Source organism: Equus asinus, chromosome 16, assembly GCF_041296235.1.
Source record: "Equus asinus isolate D_3611 breed Donkey chromosome 16, EquAss-T2T_v2, whole genome shotgun sequence".
Taxonomy (NCBI): domain Eukaryota; kingdom Metazoa; phylum Chordata; class Mammalia; order Perissodactyla; family Equidae; genus Equus; species Equus asinus.
The window spans coordinates 43,411,277-43,429,798 of NC_091805.1; the positions used below are offsets into that span (position 1 = coordinate 43,411,277).

Consider the following 18,522-nt stretch of genomic DNA (forward strand, 5'->3'; position numbering starts at 1 on the left):
CGGGGGCTGCTGTGTGGGCTCCGGGAGTCGGAGTGGGCAGACCCTCGGCGGGCCGGGGCCGGGGCCGGGGCTGGGCGGGCCGAGGGCTGGGGGCGCTGCCGGCGCGGAACCGACCTTGCCGGTCAGGTCCACACCCTCCTGCTCCGGGGCTGCCCAGTCCACAAACCGTGTTGCATCCTGTGCCGGGGTTGCCTTCCCTTTGGAATGCGGTGCTGGTGTTTCGTGCCTGGGCCACTCTTTTTGGTCAGCAACTTTTCTAGAAATTTCAGCGTATATTGACAAGCTCTGAGATTGCCCGCTAGGGTTCATTTCCGCAGTATTTTGAAAGAGAAAGGACAGGAGGGTTGCTAGTGTTTGTCCGTGTTCCCAGGGACGCTGGATGAATGAGATCTTTACATTCAGCTGCGTTTAACTTGTTTTCTCTAGTTCGGCGCTTGGCATTTTTGTGTCATTTTTGGTGTTTTGCATCATTGGTATTCTATATGTAATTTTGCTTTGAGTCTCTTAGTTCATTAGTGAATCCATATTACCATAGTAGGCAAATTCATGGTTGTCTTTCAACAGATTAGCTTCTTATCTTGTATGTGGACAAAGAATAAAGATTCAGTTTCTGTTCTCGAACTAGTAGTAATGTGTTCAATGTGTGCATGGAATTGACTAACATCACAAGTTAGACTGATAAGGGCGTTTAGAAATTACTACCATTAGTATTCACATAACATTCCAGAGTTTGAAGTTCTAAAAGCATTTTGCTGAGAAAAACTAGTCAAAGCCCCTTGTACAATTTGTGTTTACAACCCTTGCATTGAAGAAATGTTAGATAAATCCGCCTCTTGTATTAACCTGTTCCACCACAGGCATCTTTATTTGTTGTCCAGTTAATTTACAACTGTGGTTTCATAAATTCATTCTCCTTCTTCTCCCACACCGAGTCTCTCTTAAAAATTACATTATAAACACTAAAAAATGTTTGATATATAACTAAACTTTTTTTATAATCCCAAGTACATTTTATTGCATAGTTGATTTGTTTTCTAAGCAGCAGTAGACTTGTTCTTTAAGTTGGCTGAAAGTACTGGTGATTTTTCTTTTATTTTTGAGGGTCATGCTGTGCTGTCTTTTTTAAGGGAATAGGAAAATAATCTATAAAATGCCAGGCTTTTGCTTTTTTTTTTTCCTGGAGGAAGCTGTTTCCTTTTTTTAAGGAATTCAGGATTTTACTTCAGCAAAACAGTAGATCTAAATTGTATTACACAGTACCGTTTCTGCTTCCAAGTCTGCTGAAAAGGCTTTTGTTTTTTGCTAACTTGTTCTGTGTATCACTTGTTAAATAATGCTGAATGTAATCCTGTGATCCTATTAGTTTTCTTTCCTTTTTTTTCACTTGCTTTTTATAATTTGCTCTGCCTCCCAAATAGTGTTGTCCTTTAGTATTTTCCTGTAGTAGTGCCATAAAGGTTGGAAAGAGCTGTGTAGTCACCAATTCCTGTGAAAAGACGATAAACATACTGCTGAATCAGTGCAGCTCAAAACTTGGCACTCTTAGATATGGGGTGATGGGACTTCTGGAATCTCTCCCTATCGGTTAGAGGTTGTGTGAGCTTACCTTATGCTCTGCTGAGCAGTTGGAGATTTCTTTTTTAGTGTAATACTTGTCAGATGTTCTCCAGTGCTGAACACAGGAATAATATAGGCAGCATGCCCTTATCCTCAGCTGCTGTAAGCACAGATGTTCTACATCATAGATTTGAGGTCCATAAACTGTGCCTAATTTTAGTAAAAATATTCATTAAATAGGTCTGATTATATTTTTGTACCTCTGTTGGACTTTTCACATAAATATTCATGCCTGCACAAAGAAAATTCTTTATTAGACCATATGTATCCTCTCCTCTGGACTCCCACAACAGTTTGTTCACAGCATGTTATAACTTAGTTGTTTACAAGACTGCCTCCCACCACTCTTTTGAGCTTCTTGAGGGCATAGATGGCATATGGTAGTTCCCCCTTATCCATGGGGGATATATTCCAAGGCCACCAGTGGATGCCTGAAACCACAGATAGTACTTCACCCTATCTATTACTGTGTTCTTTCCTGTATATACGTACCTCCGATAAAGCTTAATTTGTAAATTAGGCACAGTAAGAGATTAACAACACATTAATAATAAAATTGAAGAGTTATAACAATATACTGTAATAAAAGTTATGTGAATGTGATCTCTCTCTTGAAATATCTTATTGTAGTACTCATTCTTTTTGTGATGATGTGAGGTGATACCATGCCTACATGATAAGATGAAGTGAGGTGAATGACATAGACATGTGACTTAGTATTAGGTTGCTATTGACCTGACAGTCCTTCAGAAGGAGGATCATCTAGCCATGACAATGTTGATGGGTGGATGTCAGGAGCAGACATGTCGATGATGGGTGGGGATCCAACAAGAGGATGATTTACATCCTGGGCGTGATGGAGTGAGATTTCATCACACTACTCAGAAGGACATGCAATTTAAAACTTGTGAATTGTTTATTTCTGGAATTTTCCATGTAATATTTTCAGACCATGGTTGACTGTGGGTGCTGAAACTATGGGAAGCAAAACCACAGATAAGGGTTGACTATTGTATTTCAATCTTTCTGTTTCTTCAGAGTGTAGAACAACTAGGTGCTCATTAAATACTAAATGAATCATACGTGTTCCTTGTTCCACAAATAAGTGCTGATTACCTACTTAGTGTGTTAGGTGTGGTATGAGATTCTGGGAAAAAATGTTAAGACAGTCATAGCCCCTGCACTCATGGAGCTTACAGACCAGTGTATGGGGAAGACAAAAAAACAACAAACAAAGTCCAAAATGTGGTAAGTGTTATGAGGGGAGCAGTGTTATGAGGTGGAACCAGGTTATAACAGAGGAGGGGAATTTGCTGTTTAGCAGTGGAAATGTTACAATAACTGTAGGGCTCTGATCAGTATCATCATTAACTGAATTCTAGGTGACAGGAAGTTTTTACAGTTTAAAATATTCACTTTTACTATTATGACTTATGAAAACATATCTTCAGTTAACAAATGTGCTGTGCTACAAAATTACATGTTTCTTTATAAGCTCATTGATGGCTTTCTGCAATATCAGAATAAAATCCCAACTCCTTGCCATGGTCTACAAACCTCTGCCTTGTCTGGCTTTTCAAACTTTATTTTATCCCAGTCTTCCATCTGGTTTACGACTTTCTAGCCATAGTGATCTCTAAGGCACCTGAACAAGATAAGTTCTTCCTTGCCTCAGGGCCTGTTCCCTTCTCTTGGACTGTTCTTCCTCCTGCTCTTGGAATGGTTAGCTCTTCCTCTTCCTCAGAATTTGGTGTAAATGCTACCTCTTCATAGACTTCAACCACTTTATCAAAAAGGTGCACTCCCCAACTATTTTCTGGCTCTGCACTTTGTTTTCCTCAAAGTACCCCTTCGTAATGTGTAATGTTATTTGCCTGTTTACCTATTTTTAGTTATTTTCCCATTGGACATGGGAGCTGGGACCATGTCTGTCTTGTTTACTGTACTCAGATCTTGGCTGAATGCATTTGGAACTTGGAATCCATTTTCACATAAAACCTTATTACTGGTGGCTAGGTTTCTAGGCTATCCAGCACTCATTTTAATTTCATACCTTAATTTTTTTACTTCCTTATAGTGTGGCAAGGAAAGCACATTTTCTCTTCACCCTTTTGGGCATAGGCCTGACTCCAGATAAAAATCTCAAGTGGCTGAAATAACTTTTATAATATTCATACCTCCTTTCCATATTCCCGTTCCACATCCTTTTTCCCTTTCTCTCCGTATAGTCCAGTCTTCCCATTGTAGCCATCTACCCTGTCCTGCTCCCTTGAGGTATGCTTGCTTTTCATTTGCTGAAATTCAGAAGCTCCTGTTTTTTTCCTGAAATAGTTTTTATGGCAATAGCCTCTGGGTCTCAGGTATGATGGGAAGAAGGAAGAGTAGAGGGGACCTGTGGCAGTATGTGTTGAAAGCATAGTAGCCATATGTCAGGGGCTACATGTATCTGAATTTATATTTGCAATCTTGTTGCTGATAGCTTCACAGATACAATGTTGCCAAATTGAAGTGTTCGGAAACTCATTGGCTTTTTTTCAAGGATGAATTATATAATGGCTAGATCTAAAAGGTTTGTCAAAATGTAGATTTTTCTAAAAGAGAAATAGAAGGTAAAAAATAAAAATCTAGGTCAGAGGCGTAAAACAGAAGGAAAGTATCAGTTTATCGTATAGTCCTGCCAAATGCTCAAACTTAAAACCGTTAGGATCAGTTGCTTATAGGTGTTCAGTGCCAAAAGCAGGCCAGCACCCTCAATATGTCACCTTTTCTTTTTAACAATAGAAGAGTGGAACACTACAATAATAAAGCATAAATTGAGTTTACTAAAATTTGTATTCCCATTTAAGTAGAACTCCATAAGAGCTGATTGATTATAGCTCACCAAATATGAAAATGCATGATTCAATTTAACTCTAGAAAATTTGGCTACTATAAACTAAGTGTTTTGGTGGTTATCGGTCTGTCATTTGATCTAAAATGATCTTGTAACCAGTTGTTTGACATTATATAAATATTGCTTAGAAGCAGTTTTAGGGGCTGGCCCGGTGGCACAGCGGTTAAGTGTGCACATTGCGCTTCGGCAGCCCCGGGTTCGCTGGTTCAGATCCCAGGTGCAGACATGGCACCATTTGGCAAGCCATGCTGTGGCAGGCATCCCACATATAAAGCAGAGGAAGATGGTCATGGATGTTACCTCAGGGCCAGTCTTCCTCAGCAAAAAGAGGAGGATTGGCAGCAGATGTTAGCTCAGGGCTAACCTTCCTCAAAAAAAAAGTAGTTTTAAAGTTGCTTTGTGATACAGTTGGGTATGTGGAAAAATTCTTTGAAATAAGCTTTCATTTGCCTTGGTTTAAAAATTATTTCAGTATTTTTATTTCAGAGCACTTCACTTAGTTAAATTGTGGCACTGGTGGTTCTTTTGAGATTTTTGAAAATTTATCTAAAGCAGTTAATGACTACAATGACTATGTTCTTAACTATGTTCTGAACTAGTTATTGAGATACATGATTGACTGAGATTTTGGATGCCACTTTAGATTATTAGTGACATTGAAATTTTGGAATTTGTTATTTATGGTAATGGTGGGAAGAAGTCCTGTGCATGTTTTGATACTAGGTCCATTGCTGAGATGTCGTAGACCCTGTGTCACAGTCTGTATTCCCATAGTGCAGCATTTCCGGGAATTTCATATTGCATTCTGGATAGCTTCTATCCAAAGATCAAATACACCTGTCTTGGTTCAATGCCACTACTGTTTTTTAGGTCTATTAAGATTATTCCTTTTTTTTTTTTTTTTTTTAATAATCCTCTTATGGCTTCTCTTCCTCTTGCTCACTAACCATGAGTTTCCCACAAGGTTCTTAATTCTTTTCCTTTTCTCTTGATACTTAATCCTTTCAAGAACTTTTCTACTTTCTAGTGTTTAAGTAGACTTTAGCTTTTAAGTTGATAACTTGAAATTTTCCTCTCTTACCCAAACTCCAGCTGTTTGATTTTGTCTAAAACATCTCTACTTAAAAGTCACATGTGTGCCTTTCCTACCTTCATCACCAGGTCCTCTCTCTTCCCCAGCAAAAGCCAAAATAACAGTGATTTTCCTTTCCAACCCTCGCTTTTGACAGTAGTGCCATTAGTCTCTGACTGTTGATTCCTTTTTTCTTCTGCTCCTTCACCCCTCATTTCTAATCCCTACGTACTTTCTCTTGATTCTTCCTTCTAAATGGAAATTACTCACAGACTTGGCTGTCTTTCATATTTCCATTTTTACCACCCTACTCTCGGCACTCACTACTTCAAACCTTGAGGTCACCATACTGATTTTTGTGTTCTCACTACTTTGTCCATTCTAATGAATATATATATCTACCTGTTAATCTTGAAAATATACTTGTCATTATTTTCTAGCATTGCTTAATAACGTAACAATTATGTTATCTCTCATCTTTTCTAGGGGCAAGTACTTCAAAGATTAAACTCTGTCTTTCATGAACAGTCATCACTTAATGCACGTATACTTTTTTCTCACTACCTCAGTTCATTACAACACTCTGCTAATATGTATATACTGTCCTCTTGAAGTTAATTTTTTTTCATTGCTTTTTATTCCCGCTTGGAATACCATCTATATCCCTTTCCACTAATAAGTTTTATCTTTTAATTTAGCTTACATAGAAACCCTGGGTTTGTTTGAATCTCACTTACCAGCTGTATGAGCTTGACCAACTTAATTAGCCTCCCTGAGCCTTAGTTTCATTTTCTGTAAAAATGGGGATAATTAATAGTCCTTACCTTCTAGGGTTGTTTCAAGGATTAAATGAGTTAATATATAAAAACGTGCTTAAAGTGTTTAGTACATAGTAAGTGCTCAGTGTTAGCTGTTAGCATTAAATAAAAATCTAGTTTAAGACCCATTTTATTCAGGTCATTCCTCTGACATTGATACTAATTTGTTAGCTATCATTGAATATGCCTTTGGATCTCAGTTTCCATATATGTGAAATGATTAGGTCATTTCTAAGATTTGTTCCATTATTGAAAGTGTGAGATAGGAAAAAAAGGGTGAGCTTTGAAGTCAGACAAACAATAAGGTAACAAGAAGCATATTACTATTTAAATCCTTTAATATTTTTCACTTAAAGGTGAGGTTATATGACTTCCTTTGGCTCACACCATCAGTAAGAATTAGAATGAAAGACAATCCCTGGTTTTCTGATCCCCGTTTGATACGTATTACTCTATTACCAGTTTGGTTTTTTTTTTTTAATTTACTGATAGTGATATAAATAGTGGCTGACAAATATATCTTTTCTTTTTTTCAGGTAAAGACCAGCCAATAAAAGCTATAAAACAAGATAAATTATTTTCTACAAATAAAAGAAGGCCAAGATCCATGAGTGGGCATCGGTCAGCGAGGAAACGATGTGGAGATTCTCACCCGGAGTCCCCTGTGGGCTTCGGGCATATGAGTTCTCCAGGGTGTGTATTAAATAAATTGTTTCAGTTGCCTACACCACCCTTGTCAAGACACCAACTAAAGCGACTAGAAGAACACAGATATCAGAGTGCTGGACGGTCCCTGCTTGAGCCCTTAATGCAAGGGTATTGGGAATGGCTAGTTGGAAGAGTTCCTTCCTGGATTGCCCCAAATCTCATCACCATCATTGGATTGTCAATAAACATCTGTACAACTGTTTTATTAGTCTTCTACTGCCCTACAGCTACAGAGCAGGTAAGAGGAATTTCTTAATGACAAATATGAACATTTGTTATATGCCAGAAACACTGTAATTGGGATTTTTAGGTTCTTTTAGCTAAAAATAAGATAATCTGACAGCTATTTGTCAACTGTTTAAAAATATCCTATCGCACATACTGTTAATAAAGCTCATAACTACAACCTAGTTTATACACTATGCTTATGAGAAACCAGAAGCAAAAGGTGGACTGTGATCCTAATAGGTAAATTAATGTTAGCAGGGATTAATATGTAAAATATTCCTTTTAAAGTCAGTAAATCTCGATTGTTTATAAAAGAGTTTTATTCCATTGTTTAAAAATGACTGAATAAAGTCTTAGCAAAGTTTAAAATGACCAGAGAGAAAAGTCTCTGGTAGTGAGATGGCATGGCTGTAAATCAGTCTTATCAAAAGTGTGTTTCTCAACATTCCAGTGAGATTTTTGAATATGCCTTTTCTCTTCCTGTAAATGTAGTGGCTGATAGACTTCAGGTGTATCTCTCTTACTCTAACAAAGCAAAAGCAATGTAAGAAAAAGTCGATATAATGTATTTCCTGTTCTGTATCCTGCTGTGGCTGCCAGCAAGAAAGGAATCATGGCATTGCTAACAAAGACCCTCTCCCTGGGTCTTCTCAAGTACAAATCTCTCTACTTGTGTTCCCTCTTTTACCCTCTATACCCATTACTTAGAGCCAAAACTAAAACTAGAGCCTTTTATCAGAATGGGTAAACTAATGTTTATTTCTTTGGTTTTAAAATTTCCATGTCAACAAGTGAACTAAAGTAGTTAGGTAGATGAAAGAGAATCAGAAACATTTGTTGTGCCTGTCTTAATCTGAATGTTGCCTCACAGGTAACCCAAGAAGGTAGAAGACGATCCTCATCTAAAGGTGTAAAAAGTGACTGAACCATATGGAATCATAATAACAACATTCTTTGTCTTGTTTTAAGCTTGAAGTAATGTTTTTTTTTAAAAAAGCAGCCTTTTCAGATGATCTGTCCTTTGAGATAAAATTATCACCATCCAACCCTCTATCCCTTTCTGCTTTTGTGAGTTCATTTGTTTTCACATATAGCTCTTAAAGTAAACAGCTGTTGAGGGTCACAGTAACCTATAAAATACGTTTTGGTTTTCTTTTGTTTTCTTCCAGGCACTCATTTCTCCCTCACCCTTGAATACTTCTTTTTTTTTTTTTTTTTTTTGTGAGGAAGATTAGCCCTGAGCTAACTGCTGCCAGTCCTCCTCTTTTTGCTGAGGAAGGCTGACCCTGAGCTAACCTCCATGCCTATCTTCCTCTACTTTATATGTGGGACGCCATGTCCACACCTGGGATCCAAACCAGCGAACCCTGGGCCAGCGAAGCAGAACATGCGAACTTAGCTGCTGCACCGCTGGGCCGGCCCCTGCCCTTGAATACGTTTAATTCCTCCTGTACTATACAAATACAATCCATACTGTCCAGATTGTATGGCTGTATTTCTGGTTTTCCCTCATTGTCTTAACTGTCTTGCTTTACATCAATCAGGAAGCTTAAAAAACAAAAATCAATATGATTGTTTAAATATGTCCTGGGATTCTTTATCACCTCTCCTTTGGGCTGTTTACCTGTGGCTTACTTGAGGACCTGACAGCTGCTTCCAGAGGAATTTGGTCCAGATCTCACACATCCTTAGAGATAACAGCAAACAACAGGGAAATGGGTCGATTCCTTTGGAAACCTTGCAGTAGTCCTAAGCTAGTTCTAGGATGGGGATCAGGGTATGAGAGCAGGTTCAAAGGTAGCTCAGCCACGAACAGTCATTTATTGAACACTAAGGATGTACTAGGCACCATGTTCCCTATAATAGTTTTCCTCAGCTTCTGTTCTTAAGTGATTTGGAATTATTGGACTAACCCTAGACCCAAAGGCTAGAAATGGGGTTCTTAGTCACACAAAATTAATCACTCAGTCCAGTGTGCTTGCGTGTAAACTGGCTACATGACCACAGTTATTGCTTTCAGAGTTTGTAACTCTGGCTCAGGGGAGGTATATACTATGGTCCTTTTAATAGCCGCAGTGTCGTAAAATATGAGACTCCAAGAAAATGTTTGAGAGAAAATCCTTACCTTTAATAACTGAGAAGTAAATAGATCTCTATCAGAGAGAAACCTCTTTGCAGTGCAGAATATACTGAAGATTATTTGCAGCTCTGAGCGCTTAATTCAGTTTAACTTAATAAATAATATCTGAGAAAATATCTTGTGATTATAAAAATTTTTTCATGGCCTAGACATGGGAAAATAGTGAAAAATGGTACAAAGCACTCTTGTCCATTTTTAAGGAGAACAAACCAAATAGAAGCTCTCCTTTTTTAATGCACAACATTTAAATTCAATATCAGTGGTTCAATTTCTGTCTGGGAAAAGAGAAACTATTCTTTGAGTATGTGATCATAAATACTTGAAAAATAATGTTCTAAGGACTTGTGTATGGGCCGGCCTGGTGGTGCAGCAGTTAAGTTTGCACGTTCCGCTTCTCGGCAGCCCGGGCTTCGCCGGTTCAGATCCCGGATGCAGACATGGCAGCGCTTGGCAAAAGCCATGCTGTAGTAGCCGTCCCACATATAAAGCAGAGGAAGATGGGCACGGATGTTAGCTCAGGGCCAGGCTTCCACAGCAAAAAAGAGGAGGACTGGCAGTAGTTAGCTCAGGGCTCATCTTCCTCAAAAAAAAAACAAAGGACTCGTTTACTCGATCATGATTTCCCTAGTGTTGTTCCATGGAACAGTAAAGAGGTGTGTTTAAAAATAAGTTACATGCTCAAATAAGTTTGGAAAATGGAAGCATATTGTGTCCTCTTCCTGAATGTTCACAATATGTGTTAGCATCGTCAAGGGCTGGAAGAAGCCCTGCAGTAGAGAAGTCTGTGTAATGTTGTTTAATCTGGTCTTTCCCATGTGAGTTTAACATGGGATTTTTTTTTTCACGTAATACCTGTAAACATCTTGAAAGGTACAATTTGGGAAAACTGTATTACATTATTCATTAATTGACTCTTAGAATCTGAAAGTTAGGGGGAATCTTACAGAACTTAATTTAGTCTAATCTCTGATGGAATTTCTGTAATACTCTGTGAAGTAGTTATTGAGCACCATTACCAAACAAGGAATTTAATTCTTTTACAATTCTGATTGTACACAGCACTTGATCTTCTCCCCCATAGCTTCTAACCAGTAGTATGTCTCTGGAGAGTGAAGATAAAATATCTACAAGTAAAACATAGAAATTCATACATCTTAGTACTCTTGCTTTTCTTACTTTACTCCACAGGCACCTCTGTGGGCGTACATCGCTTGCGCATGTGGCCTTTTCATTTACCAGTCTTTGGATGCCATAGATGGAAAACAGGCAAGAAGGACCAATAGTAGTTCTCCTTTGGGAGAGCTTTTTGATCATGGTTGTGATTCACTGTCAACAGGTATTGTTGATTTTTTAGTGTTAATGATTAATAATGATAAAAGGAATGTGATAATGTTGGAATAAATAAGTTTATAGTGTCATAATAATTATCAGAATAATTTTGCATTGTTTTAGTATTTTCAGAAAACTATAAATCTGGTTACTATTTGTTCATTGTTGTCAGTATTGGGAAATTTAGAAATTAAAGTAATTTCTACTTAAGCTGTTTTTAACCCTAAAGATTATTGTTTTGGCACCTGTTGTTTTTAAAATCTTAGGGCATAATTGTTATCATCAAAAAACTCATAAATTATAGACGAGAGTTCAATCGTAGAAAACTAAGAAATTCATAGTCTTTATATTGAAGTGGATATTATTAGACATTTAAAATTCAGCTGTCACCTTGGAGTATAACTGTGATAATGGGCCTGGATAAAAAGGCTTGAAAGAAATACACTAAAGTGCTAGCAATAGATGAGTTACTATAGCTGGATAATAGGTGATATGTCTTTATTTGTACTGTTTTTAAAATAATATTTGAGGTTTCGGTTTCGTTTTGTTTTGTTTGCTGAGGAAGATTGGCCCTGAGTTAGCATCTGTTGCCAATCTTCCTCTTTTTGCTTGAGGAAGATTGCTGCTGAGCTAACGTCTCTGCCGATCCTCCTCTGTTTTGTATGTGGGATGCCACCAAAGCATGGCTTGGTGAGCGGTGTGTAGGTCTGCTCCCCGGGATCTGAACCTGCGAGCCCTGGGCAGCTGAAGCCAAGCGTGCAAAACTTAACCACTATGCAACCAGGCCACCCCCTCAGTACTTTTTTAAACGGAAAAAAGATTTAGAAACTAAATGACAGTTTCTAACTAGTCTTCCTGACAGGAATTCCCCCACATACACACACACTTAGTTTTATTTAGTTCTTGTTGGTTTCTTGTCATTTGGCATAGCATTTAAAATATTTTAAAAGAAACAAACAAAAACTGTTGATAGTTTTACTTTGTGAAGTCAGATTCACAGATATAGGCACATGTTAAAATCATTTTGTCAGTGTATCCTGACAGCAGCTTTCTTAATGGAGGAGAAGGAACAGCTAAGCTCCTATAGCTTTTAAGACTCAAGAAAAACTCAAAACTTCCAATGAATAAAGGCTAGTTGGGCATCTTGAAAGGCTATTATAATTTAATTAGAGGACAGGAGAATGATAGGTATCCTTTGTTTATAAGTGATGATCATTTTTGCACTGTAGTTTGAGTTCCAGACTTTTATAGGAAGACTTTTTCTGTGTATGTCACACGTAGTGATGTTTGCTAAATAAGAAAAGGCAGCTGTCAGGTTGAAGCAGGTAGGTCCCTTTTTGAATTATCTAGGCCTTTTGTTTTTCTTTCTTTTTGACTCTGCCTTGTAATTTTTTATTGCTCACTAGTACACTGTCGCTAAGTTGAGAGAATATTCCAAAAAATGCTACAGTATTTTAGTTGCTTTCAAAAACTTTAGTTGCACTAAGTGGTATAGTGAAAGAAGAGATTGAAATTATGGGGTAAAAAATTATGTAAAAGATTGTATCTGACTTTCCTGTTAACCATAGATAACTGAGAGAAGATTATACACTCATGGCATATCTTCTTTTCACCTCATCTAAAATCATTTCCAGTTCAGTTCATGTTTGTTATTCGTATTGTTCAATTTTCATTGGGATCTTTCTTTTGCAGTTTTTGTGGTTCTTGGAACTTGTATTGCAGTGCAGCTGGGGACAAACCCTGATTGGATGTTTTTTTGTTGTTTTGCTGGGACATTCATGTTCTATTGTGCACACTGGCAAACATATGTTTCTGGAACATTGAGATTTGGAATGTAAGTAACACTTAATGGTGACTTTCTTTTCTCTTTCAAATATGGAGAATGTTGCTTACAGATATTTGAGTATTAGGAATTGATCAAATCTCTAAATTAGTAAATAAAAGAAGTTTAAAACTCATTATTATAGCTGTTACCTAGTGGTCTCTATCCTGTATCCTTCTATCACCCTTTCTAAAAGGAAATATTAGAACCTCCCAACCAGTATTTTTAAAGCAATATGAAAAGCAGTAGCCTGTCCTCACCTATATCCATTTGTCTTTCCCTCCAGCAAGTTTACTTTCCTTTTTCCTACTGTTAGTTCACTTTAACTCTGTGTTTTATTTTGACATATTAAAATGCATTTTCAGGAAAGAAAAGATATTTATGAGAGCAAAGACCAACTCTCGTCTCTAAATATCATAGCTTAATTAGATTTTCTTTTCATGTTTTTTATTTATAAGTCTATAAAAATCTAAGCTCTTGATAATTCTGTTGACATAAGCACATCATATAGATTATTATTGCCAACAAAATGCCTAAGAATTTAAAAAATGAAATACAAACTTCCTTCAAACTATAAAATGAATAGTACTGGTGAGCAGTACTTTTCCATGAATACTAATGAGAAAACCACTTTAAGAGGCAAAGAATGGAATTCATCCACTGGTATTTAAGTATCACAGATCCCATTTACGCTGGTCAAGTTAGTCTTTTATTTCTTTCATGGTGTGGGATTAAAAGAGAAGGAAGGAATACTTCATGAAATGTCAAAATAAAAATCTCTGATGGCAAATGATAGGAGAACATCTTAACCTAGTCTCTAATTAAGATGAATCATTAATGGGATTTTTAAAATTTAGATCCCTAGTAAACTTAGTTCTCTAGGCCTTGAAAAAACTAGAATGCATAGAAATTCAGCTATTTCCTACAAGTTCAGTTCAGATGATTTTTGCTAAACTTATTTAAATAGGTTTTAAGATGTTCTTCACTTATGACAGTAACTGAATAATTGTTAATACTTTGGATGTTAACTAAAAGACATATCAGAATAATTTCAATATAAAAGGGCTTTAGAGAACATGTTTAAGGCCCATCTAGGTGGTATCCTTATTATAAGTGACAATAGTGGACATGAGTGTCCACTTGAAAACTGTATGCCTGCACATTCATCAGCAATTTACAAAATGATCAATGCTCAGAAGGTATTGAAGATTTCTGATATAGAAAAAGCAGCAATTGAAAATATTATGTTCAGATGTTTTTTCTCAATATTGTTTTCATAGCCTTTACTTTATCTCAGTAATGTTTTCATAGTCGTTCTCTGCATTAGGTAAAACCACAAAATATAATAGACTTCTGAGGTCACTTGGTTTACCCTAATTCAGTCTTAATTTTTAATGGCGTTACTATTTTCAAAAATAGCAGAATTTGTAATATCTGATTTTGCATAGTTTATCTTTCATTGGTTTTTATCTCACAGTTAACTTTCAAGCCATTATTTTGAAAGCTTATTTATCATCTAGTCCTAATTTATTCTCTTTCCCTTTCAAGTAAAATGGCACCAACCATATGGTATGGGAACTGAAGGAAGGAAAGAGAGTGAACCATGGAAACAGGGGAAGAGTAAATAGTGTTTTTAAGGCGCGATTTTATATCACAGATTTCTCTTTGCTCATCTTAGAATTTCTTTTGTGGTATATTCCTTTGATGAAATGTGTACTTGGAGAACTGCAAGCAGTTCCATATTGTTAGATCATAAGATGCCTGTAGGGGAGTGGCAGGAGATAACGCTGGAGAGAAGATCCAGAAAATCAAGGGCCTTCTGTGTCCTGCCAAGAAATGTGGGCTTTTTTGCTGAATCTGTGGGGAACTTTGCAGGACCTAAAGCAGGGAAATGACAAGAGTCACGATATTTTGGAAAGATCAGTCTGGCAACAATTCAGAGGGTGGATTGGAGTGTGCTGTGGTGGAAGCAAGGACTCCCCATAGGAAGCATCAGCGTAATTGATGTGAGGAGTGATGAAGTCTGAACTAGCACAGTGACAGTGCTGTTGAAGAGAAAGGAATAGGTTGGAGAGACTTAAGAGGTAGAAACTATAGGACATAGTCTCTATTTGGATATGGAGAGTGAATGAGAGAGCAGAGACTGGAATAACCCCCAGTTCCCCTCCTTGGGTGCTTGGAGAAAGGCACTACAGGAAGAGGAATGTATTTGAAGGGATAATTCTATCTAGAACATGTATGTGAGGGATTTTAGGCATTCAAAAAGAATGAGAATAGTAGAAAACCTAGAGAGCAAGCCTAGAAAGAAGCCCATGAAAATTATTGAGCAGCTAGAGTAGGAGGAGGCATACTGGAATGAAAAGCCAGAAGAGGGATGAATTTCAAAAGAGAACAATGCTAAATGCTGCCAAGACTCAAAATGAGGACAGAAAATTGTGCCTTGAATTTGGCAGTATGACACCATCCAGAGTAGTTTCTCTATAGTGATGGGGTAGAAGCCAGATTGGAGGGGGTGAAAAGTGAATGGAATAAACAAACATACAGTACAGGTTACTTATGAAATATGTGGCTGTGATGGGAAGGAGTGAGGCATCGGTTAGAGGAGACAACATGGTCTCGAAGGAAGGAGAGTTTTGTATTTTTAATGGGAAAGGTTTAAGCATACAAAAGAAATTGACTAGAGAAGAGGTTGAAGATATCTGATTTATGGAGTTAGACTGCTGAAAATTCAGGACCAGAGGAGTTTGGGGTAACAGACAAGAGGGCCTAGATAGTGGGACACTCTCCCCCTGAGACTGTAGTGCTTCCTAACAATGGTGTGAAAAAATGTCTAGGAATATTGAGGCCAGTTTGAATTTAATGTCTCAATTTAAATTAAATATTATAAGGGATTGGTTTCGATTTTGGAAAATTGTATACAATTTTCTGAAATCCCACGTTCATATTAAAGCAACACTGAATTTCTTTTTTAAATTAAAAGCAAACTGTAACATTCATAGAAATATGCTGCGAGTTCTTTACATTTAAGGAGATATTTATCAAAATACCAATGTAATCGAGGCATATGGAATAAAATAGGTCTTCCTAAAGAAGTCTTAAAAATGCCATTTTAGATTTCACATATTTTTTTCAAGAGCAGATAGAATAGGCAGTTGTATAATGAGTTAAAAATATTGAAGTAAAGTTTGTATGTGTAAAGGGGAAAGTCCAAATTTTGTTTTAATTAGGAAAGAACAAGGTTAATTCTCAAATGTAATTTGAGTAAAGAAATTTTTAACAATGGTTTACTTTTTCTTACTCCTTAGGGGAAAATAAAAGCAGCCTTAGGCAACTTAGCAATTTTATTTTAAAACATTTTTATTTTGTTTTGATGTTTACACATTAGTGAAAAAAATCAGGAGGATTTTTTATATAGTAAATTCAAGTTGTTATACATTTAATAACCTTATAAAATAGTATGTTTGACAAATAAGGAATTTTTATTGTTTTTCTTAGTCTCCTAATGTCACTATTTTTAGTTGCTATTAAGTTTATTCATAGTATCTTGAACGAAAATAGGTACAGTAATTTAATTCATCCATAACTAAATAATTTCTGTTTAAAGTCAGGTATTGTGAGGAAGCCAATGTGATTTGGATATATCTTCCCTGAAATTTTATCTTCCAGCACTTTGCTCTGATCACAGCTACAAGCTGCCTTGCACAGAGAATATTAGTACTTGTCGTATCTGGACAGATCCCTGTCCTGAGAGTGCTACTGGACTGAGCAAGCAGAGGTGTGGTGGGTATGCGTACTGCTCAGTGGGATCCGTCCAGACCCAGCTTAGCCCTGTAGGACTTTTCCTAGCCTGGATATGAAAGACGGGGGAGGAAAATGGTCTTAGAGGCTGGAACTTCATAGAAGGATTGGGCCAGTGGAAGAAGATAAGAATTATGAGTTGCAGCTTGTAAACATTTGTAAAATATTCTTAAACATGTTCACGGATTATATTAAATGGAAGAGTTCACATTTCCTGTCTTAAGGCCTAAACCTTCTATATCTAGGTATTTTTAAATTTATAACTTGAGTGTATAGAATCATTTTTGTCAAATGCTTAGAAACCCTAAACAATCTTTAATAAAACTAGATTTATGCAAAAAATGGGCCTTAAAAAAATCTTCCACGCTTGAAAGGTAAAACTCTTACTTAAATTATCATTTCAGGAAAACAAAAATAGTCTTAAGTTATCAGAGAAAAAAAGAAAGAATAAATTGAACTCAGGCCGGTCTATCTTGCCTCAAGTATTACCTCAGAATTGTGCCGTCTATATATCAGCTTGGGCAAGGCCCGTAACTTGCGTGGGCCTCATTTCCTAATTTGTAAAATAAGAGTTTTGGATTAGATATCTAAGATTTCTTCTGTGAGTCTATTAATTTTACAGATGTTATTTCTAGTGTACTTATTATTGATAATTATGGCAGAGTATTTATCTTCACTTTATCACATTTTGCAATTCATGCTTCTAAGGTTTCACATTTACATTACCTAAAAACCCTGCCACCAAGCGTTTATTTCTATGTAAGTAAATAACTTCTGACTTTTTCTTTTCTGTAGTTAAATGAAAAAAGTTAATAGGCTACGTATTCTACTGGTAGTCTGACAAACCCAGTCCATCTTCCTTATCCAAGTGACCTCTAAAGAATAAGTATTTGGGGGGAAAAAAAGAATAAGTATTCAAAGACCTCTTAGTAATTAAAAACTGTTGTCTGTTAATGTATAATCCACTTTCTGTGGATTAAGAATTAGGAAACTTGCTATTGAGTGCCTTTGTAGGATCTGCATATCTTGAAATGTTTAAGATTTATCACATGAATTATTAAATACCAAAGATTTTCCTTATAGTTTCTAGTTTCCTTGTCTTTTTGTTTTCTCAGCAATGATTCATTCATCTGTACTCTTGCCCATTTTAATTTTATCAAATTATTATGGATAATATCCTAAAACAACTATTTGTATTAATGTAAAAACCTAGATTGCAGTTTGGATTCTCAGATCATTCGGTAAAATCGTGGACCTCTTTCTGTCTTATTAGCATTCCTCAGTTCTTAATTTGGATTATGTAGTTTTTATTTGAAGCATATTCTATACTGCTACTCTTTTCTGTCACCATCTGTGTTCCAAAACTTCTTTAGTGATTGAATTGGATGTTTTACTCATTTTTACTACTAATAAACTAATCCAATGTAGTAGAGAGTTATAACACTGATGTGGAATTAAGGAGAGAGAAAGAAGAAAAAGGATAAGATTCTGGACTAGAGATTCTCAGGAAACAGGACCAAGTGATGGCCTGTTTGATTTTTATTCTAACCATATGCGGAGAAGTCACTCACACCTCCCCACTTGCCCTTTCCATGAACATCTGCTGATTTTACTGAGATAGAGAGGCAGGAGTGTGATGAGGTATCGGGCAGTGAAGGGGTGTGAGATGATTAGTGGTTTTTCAGACATATAGGTGACTGTCCACTGGGGCTTCTGGGAAGCACTCCTATCCACAGGGAAGGATGGATATGCTCTGACACTGAAGGGACCTATGTCACAGACAGTGTGACTATTTGGCAAGTAGAATTCACCATTCCTAAGTAATTGAGAGTTGACTGTGTTTTTAGTTCTAGTGTTTCCACCTGCCTATTTCTAAGTCGTTTATTCAATGTGTTACAGTTTTAATTTTTAAACTTTTCTACTATTTTGAGTTGGGTAAGAAATATACATGCGTGCATAAGGATAGTAATAGTACTGTGTGAATTGTAACATTGAGTCTTTAGATGTCTTTATGGAGAATGCTACCTTTTAAGTCTGTTTTTGCTACCTGTCTTAGTAGGAGTTCTTAGCAAAAGCTCTGAGTAAAATTATTTTGAA

At 36.7% G+C, this 18,522-nt stretch overlaps 1 protein-coding gene across 5 annotated transcripts in view; it reads left to right on the forward strand.

Moving 5' to 3' along the window:
- CEPT1 (choline/ethanolamine phosphotransferase 1) overlaps positions 1-18,522 on the forward strand; it is a 33,449-nt gene that overhangs the window by 1,139 nt on the left and 13,788 nt on the right. For all 5 annotated transcript variants that reach the window (XR_011494898.1, XM_044749419.2, XM_070487019.1 and 2 more), the window contains exons 2-4: positions 6,937-7,346; positions 10,665-10,812; positions 12,498-12,639. Coding sequence is in view for 4 of the 5 variants with exons in the window: in XM_044749419.2 (XP_044605354.1) it covers positions 7,008-7,346; positions 10,665-10,812; positions 12,498-12,639 (629 nt within the window). In the remaining variant the exon portion in view is untranslated. The remainder of the gene's footprint in view (positions 1-6,936; positions 7,347-10,664; positions 10,813-12,497; positions 12,640-18,522) is intronic.